This window comes from Echinops telfairi, unplaced genomic scaffold (assembly GCF_000313985.2).
Source record: "Echinops telfairi isolate 266 unplaced genomic scaffold, ASM31398v2 ScPeMD7_25;HRSCAF=90, whole genome shotgun sequence".
Lineage (NCBI taxonomy): Eukaryota > Metazoa > Chordata > Mammalia > Afrosoricida > Tenrecidae > Echinops > Echinops telfairi.
The window spans coordinates 31,270,382-31,276,695 of record NW_022103922.1 but is presented as its reverse complement, the minus strand read 5'-3'; the positions used below and the strand labels follow the sequence as shown (position 1 = coordinate 31,276,695).

The 6,314-nt window shown below is 51.9% G+C and overlaps 1 protein-coding gene across 2 annotated transcripts in view; it reads left to right on the top strand.

Moving 5' to 3' along the window:
* B4GALT1 (beta-1,4-galactosyltransferase 1) overlaps positions 1–5,509 on the top strand; it is a 58,655-nt gene extending 53,146 nt beyond the window's left edge. The window contains exons 3-6 of one of the 2 annotated variants that reach the window (XM_004712366.2): positions 253–440; positions 2,772–2,894; positions 4,822–4,926; positions 5,121–5,509. In XM_004712366.2, the coding sequence (XP_004712423.1) occupies positions 253–440; positions 2,772–2,894; positions 4,822–4,926; positions 5,121–5,253 (549 nt within the window). In that variant the 3' untranslated portion in view covers positions 5,254–5,509. The remainder of the gene's footprint in view (positions 1–252; positions 441–2,771; positions 2,895–4,821; positions 4,927–5,120) is intronic. The other variant, XM_045289242.1, reaches the window with a different exon arrangement.
* The last annotated feature ends 805 nt before the right edge of the window (positions 5,510–6,314 follow it).

Genomic DNA, 6,314 nt, shown 5'->3' with positions numbered 1-6,314 from the left:
ACTTTTTGAAGCCCCCTCACATGTCATTCTTGTGTGAACAAGTCTTACTACACAATCACTCCTAGGTGTGGGATTGCTTGGGTCCAAGGGTCTGCCCCTCAGGATTGATTTATAAAATGAGGGCAGACAAGTGAGGCCCAAGAGTGGACCAATGTCCATGTCTGGTGACCAATCCCTAGCCCTTGTGGGTGTTCTGTGTGAAGATAGTTGACCTTAGGGTGTCTGATATCACTTCCGTTGTTTCTGCCCCAGGATGGAGACTCCATGTTCAATCGCGCTAAGCTCCTCAACGTTGGCTTTAAGGAGGCCTTGAAAGACTACGACTATAACTGCTTTGTATTCAGTGATGTGGACCTCATTCCAATGGATGACCATAATGCCTACCGGTGTTTTCCACAGCCACGGCACATTTCCGTGGCCATGGATAAGTTTGGATTTAGGTAAGAGTTGTTCTACCAGTCTCCACCACGGGGGCTTCTCTCTGGTACCTGGGAAATGTGATTCTGCCAGCCCCAGGGGTGCCTCTGTGGGCTCTGGGAGAGAATGGCTGCTCTGAGGACAGGGTGCTGCTCGAACCCAAGGTCAGCGAGTCTTTGAGCGGCCAGGGGAGCCCGGAGCCCAGAACCGGCTGCATACGCGGGTGGCTCTTGCTGTAGTTTCCAGATCGAGGCTGCGTTGGCCCAGTGTCTCCTCTGCCTTCCCTTCTGCACACCTTGGAGAGCAGATGGAGAGTCATGTTCCCCAAGGCCTTCCTGGGCTTGGATCCCTCTACCTTTGTGCCTCTGTGCGTCCTGAGGCGCATGAGTACATTTCCCAGCATAGCACAGGCATCGGCGGCTGGACCCTCGGGCTTCTCCACCAAGGTGGCTCTGGTGCAGAGGCCAGCCCACTGCTGTCCAGGGCAGCGCTCTGTGATGGGCAAGGCTTGATCCAGAGCCCCACCAGAGCTGGGAAATGGCCTTGTTGTTATTTTATTATGTTTTTAAGTCTGCGCTCTACTCCATAACGTATCCGTGTTAATTTCATATTAACACGAATGGTTCTTTTTCTTCTTCTGCCATCACATGTAGGGTTGCCAGGAGTCAGAACTGATTCGAAGGCAGTGAGGTTTGTTTTGCTTTGTTTTGTTCTTTAAAATCAGCTCAATGAGCTAATCTTTCCCTCCCTTCTCTGAGGAGCCTCAGAGCTCCAGGAAGCTGTGTTGCAGGGACCCCTGTGCTGGGAAGTCTTGGCTTAGGCCGGCCTGCCTGGAGAGCAGGCCCTTTGTTTAGATGTCACCATGGACAGCTGCCTTCTTGCCGATTCTTTTTCAGTCTGTACTGCTTGCTGGGGGGTGGCAGGGGCTCCAAGGTGAATCTGAAGCCCTCCTCCTAGATGAGGCATTCAGGCCTTTAGGCAGCCTTGAGACCTGCAGTTTTAAGACAGGGGGAGGGGAGATGACGTTACACTTGGTGTTAGACTCTGCAGAAATCATCCCATGCCCTCCTGCCTTCCCTCTCTGTCTTTTGCTCTTGGAGACACACGGGTCCTTAACCCCTTTTGGTTTCCCCCCTGAAGCCCAAGAGGAGGGCCAAGTGACCACAGAGAGCCAGCTAGGCTCGAAGGTGCACCAGGAGGGGCAGGTAGAGAAAACTAGGGACCGCAAACCCAGGTCTTATCAACAGAGATGGCTAAGTCTGGAGTCTGTTTCTGTTAAAACCCTGGTTACCAGCAAACCCTATTGGCTTGCCCGTCTCTGGTTCAAACCCCATGGGACAAGCGCAGTAATGTGAGGTGTGTTTGTAGGTGGTGGGTCTGGCCCCAGATTACAGTTGATTACCTTCTATTCTTTAAAGAATACTTAAATGCTCCCAGTCAGGATCCCTGAAGGTATTTGAAATTAATAATTTTCATTATTATTTATTTTCTCTCTGTGTTTGGCTGACTCGTACCTCCCCCACCCTCACCCTCCGAGTTTAGAGTTTTCCTTAATTTGTGTGGTGGGTTTTGGTGTCTCTGGATTCCAGTGAGAGCCAGCTCGTTTGGAGCCTTACGGTACCAGGGGGATCTCTGGGGCAAGCGCGTTCTCTTTGGAGCTTATGCTGCAGCCCACGGGTGGCCCTTGGGCCAGAACCCCTGTAAACCGGAAACAAAAAGGACTTGGAGGAGAGAGCCTGTGTGCCCCTGGCTTATGTAGGTGTAGAGTAGGTTCACATTACACACGGGTGTCCTGTGCATTTTGCTCTGTCACATAAGGGAGACATTTCTATGAAACATTTTTTTTAAGACCAGATTTTCAGAAATGCTGCTGTGAGGCCCTAAGGCCCGGGGGCTGAGCTGGCACAGCGTTCACAGAGTGAAAGCTTAGACCGGCAGACAGCATGGCCGTGGGAAGCAGGGCAGACATGACAGGTGGTCTCCAGATGAGCCTCAAGAGACTTTCTGAAACCCCCTCAGGTTCCCAGGCCGCCTTGGGGTCGGGGAAGGCTTCCTTTTCAGGGCAGGACACAGGACGGGGCCCGGCTGAGGCAAGGACTGGGCTCGGCTCACCCTTGCCTCGCGTTGAATTTTCCTAATGACGATGGAAGCAGCACTGTGTGCTTGGAAAGAGGAAGATCCCGCTTTGATATCTGTGTTTTTCTCTAAAGCGATAGCACAATAAATGAGCAAAGCAAGTCCCCGGGAATGAAGAATAACCTTAAAACTCTTAGGATTTCCAGCAAGCTTTATTTTGAGCTTTATTCTGAGCATGCCGGCGCATTCTAACCACTGGTCCTTTGTGCCCCTGGCAGCCTGCCCTATGTTCAGTATTTTGGAGGCGTCTCGGCTCTCAGCAAGCAGCAGTTCCTCACCATCAATGGATTTCCTAACAATTACTGGGGCTGGGGAGGTGAGGATGACGACATTTTTAACAGGTAATGAAGGATCACGGCTCGGGTCTTTTCCTCTCTGCCTGCCTTTGCGTGCGAAGCTTGGCTCATTACTTGGTTTTACTCTGTGAGGCTTGGCCCCTTGGGAGGGATGCGGTCCCCCCTCGGCCCAAGCTCCTAGGCCACTCCTTGTGTCCTGTTGATTTTTAAGAAAAATCCGCTTCTGGGATTCGGCGCTGAGTCTTGGGCAGGGTAACACGTGAAACCAGGTGCAGGTGAGAGTGGGCTTTGGGTGTGCCACATGGCGTGTTTGTGCTGAGCAGGGAGTCAGCGTGCCCATTGCAGAGTGTCAGCAGCGTATTCTGGTCCCATTTCAGTAGGAAACAAATGCTTTGGGGCCAATGTCTAAATTTCTTCAGGGCATCCTAAGCCACCCCCACCCCTGAAGGATTTCTACCATACACGAAAGAGGACAGAGTAGCCAAGTGCACCTCTGTGTCCTCCCCACCCCAGCAGTCTTGATCACACAGCCCTTGGCTCTTGTGAAGACCGCAGAGCGTCGTCACATGGGCTGCCATTGCAGATGGAGGAAAGGCAAGCCCCAGTGACATCTGAAGCCACCTTAGGGATAAATTCCCAAACCAGACCCATAAAGTCAATTCCAACTCAGACTGACCTGATCAGACAGAGTCCAACTGGCCTGTTGGGTTTCCAAGACTTTAACTCTTTAGGGGAGAGGACTCCCACAGCTCTCCCCCTACAAAGTGACTTTTGAGTTCAAAGTGGTGACCTTTCAGTAAGCAGCCAGGTGCTTCACTGCAGCACCCCCAGAGCTCCTTAAATCCCTTACAGATTTTAAGGTGGTCTCCAATGCTGACTTCCACTCTGCCAGTCACCGGCAGGAAGCCTCTTCTGCGCCCCCACCCCCCCACCCCGGGGAGTCAGTGTTTGATACCAGTGAGTCTGATACCACATATCGCCTGGCACAGCCATCGGAGTTGGATGTCCGTTTATGTTGCTCGGTTAACACAGGGCCACATCCAAGTCACCCAAGCTTCATGTTGCTTAAGAACCTGGACTGAGCCTTCAGGAAAACATGTGTTTATCGGGTGTGAACTTACTGAGCAAAGCCCACTGGGGTATGTAGGCCTGGCACAGGATCCAGCCAGGAATGAGTGGACTTCTGTAGAGCACCCCACCTGGGCAAACTCCCGGGACCCAGATGGTAGGTGTGTGTCATCGTCATCGTCAACGTGGATTGCTCCTGAGAGTCAACTTCAGCTCACGGTGACCTCGTAGGTGCAGAGTACAACCATTGCCCCATCGGGTTTCCAAGGCTCCCACCTTCCAGAAGCAGTTCTTTAGACCTGTCTTCCAAGGATCTTAGGGATGGACTCAAACTGCTAGCCTGTCAGCTCGTAGCGCCTAACCCTTTATGCCACCTGTATGTGGCAGGGAACAGGGCTGTCAGGACAGCACAGATGTGCATAGTCAGGTCTTTCAACTTCCTGAAGCATCTACAGGTTGGAGAGGGAGGGTCGGTGGTGGATGAGCGACTTTCTTTACAGGTCAAGGGCCTCACTCTGACTGTGAGTGGTCGCCAGTTCAAACCCAGCAGTCATGCAGTGGGAGAAAGATGAGGCAGTTTGCTCCCATCAGGACGTCCAGCCCGGCCATCCAAACCCCACTGGGTGGCTGTGCTCGGTCCTGCAGGGTCACTCTGAGTTGGAACCGACCCCAAGACAGCACCAGGCTGTGTTCTTGTGTGGCTGATCTTGACCCGAACTGCAGAATCGGTGGTTAAAGTCCATGGGGCAGAAGGGTGGGTCCCAACCAATGCTCCCTTGGAGTAGGCCCAGCAAGGGTGGCGGGTGGGGCTCGCCGGGCCTGAGAGTAATCTTGCAGCGACACTCTTGGACCCAAACCTCTGGGCAACTCTGTGTTCACGACTTGTTCTTTTTGCTCTTTGCAGATTAGTGTTTAAAGGCATGTCCATATCTCGCCCCAGTGCTGTGGTTGGGAAGTGTCGGATGATCCGCCACTCAAGAGACAAAAAAAATGAACCTAATCCTCAGAGGTATGTTCTGGGTTCTTTCAAAGTCCTCTTGCCACTAGGAAATGGGGCAGGCTGTGGGAGCGGGGCTGTGAGGCTTAAGAGGGCTCAGTCTCTGTGGGGGGCGGAGGGAGAGAAGTGGGGGGAAAGGGGTGCCATGAGACTGTTTGCTGGTGTTGCTGTAACCCCATCTCCTTGCCTTTCTTTCTCACCCCTAGGTTTGACAGAATTGCACACACGAAGGAGACCATGCTCTTGGATGGTTTGAACACACTCTCCTACAAGGTGTTGGCCGTAGAGCGGTCCCCGTTGTATACCAAAATCACAGTGGATGTTGGGAAGCCCAGCTAGCATCTTCATACACTTATCAGAGACTTGAAAACGGCCAGGGGCCTCTGCCAGTGTCCCTGCCAATGTGCTGGGCTGGTCCCTCTCTCGTTTGCACCAATCAGAATGATAGGCTCCCCGGCCCACACCCCCGCACTCAGCCATCAGATGCCTTTCCCGAAGACCAAGACAGTGGGATCGCTTGCCCCCAACTTGGCCTGGCATGTGACTTCTGAGCGCCGAGGATCTGTGACTGTAGGAACTGTGTCGGCATCTGGGGGTGGGGGTGGGGGTGGGGTGGAAGGGGTGCATCTCATCATGTCTCACCTGTCGCCCCAAAGAGAACTGTGGACAGCCAAAAACATGGCGACTGGGACTCATTCCCGGTGATAAAACTGCTAAATTATTGTGAACTAGGCAAGAATCGTGCTTTAAATTGTGGATTGTGGTGTGCCTCTTAGTCCATGAAAGATTAAGAGGGTGCTGCTGAAGTTGGACTGGTGGGGGTTTTGTTCGTTTGTTTTTTGGTTGTCATATTTTAGTGGTAACAACCAAAAAATAAACCCCACAAAATTTCAGCCGTTCTCTCTTGCCTCCTCTCCCCCACCTCCTCGCCGTGGTATGCAACTATTACAATCACGATGTGTGTCTTTTCTTAGCACAAGAATCTCTAAACTTGCGTGTGGACCTTTTGTCCCGCGCAAGTGTGAATCCCAAGGCATCTCTCGCCGTCTGAGCACAAGGCCTGGGTGTCTCCACAGCCAGTAGCCTGTTTTCAGATGGCTGGATTTCTGAATGTAAAGGGTTGGTTTTTTGCGTTTCTTTTTTTGCTGTTTTGTTTGTTTGTTTGTTTTTGTGTTGGGTCTTCAGCAGTTTGTAGTCCTGTAAAGAAAGAACTGATTGGGTTCTCATGATGATCTAGTGTGATTCTGTGTTGATGCACATTTTCGGAGCTCTTTAAGATTAGGTCATGACTTTGTGGGGGGTGGGGCAGGGTGGGGTGGCATGCTATGTAACCTTGAATTTCCTATGTATTTTTATTGTGGTGTTTTTAATGCAGGGAGAGGATAAAGCTTTTTTTTTTC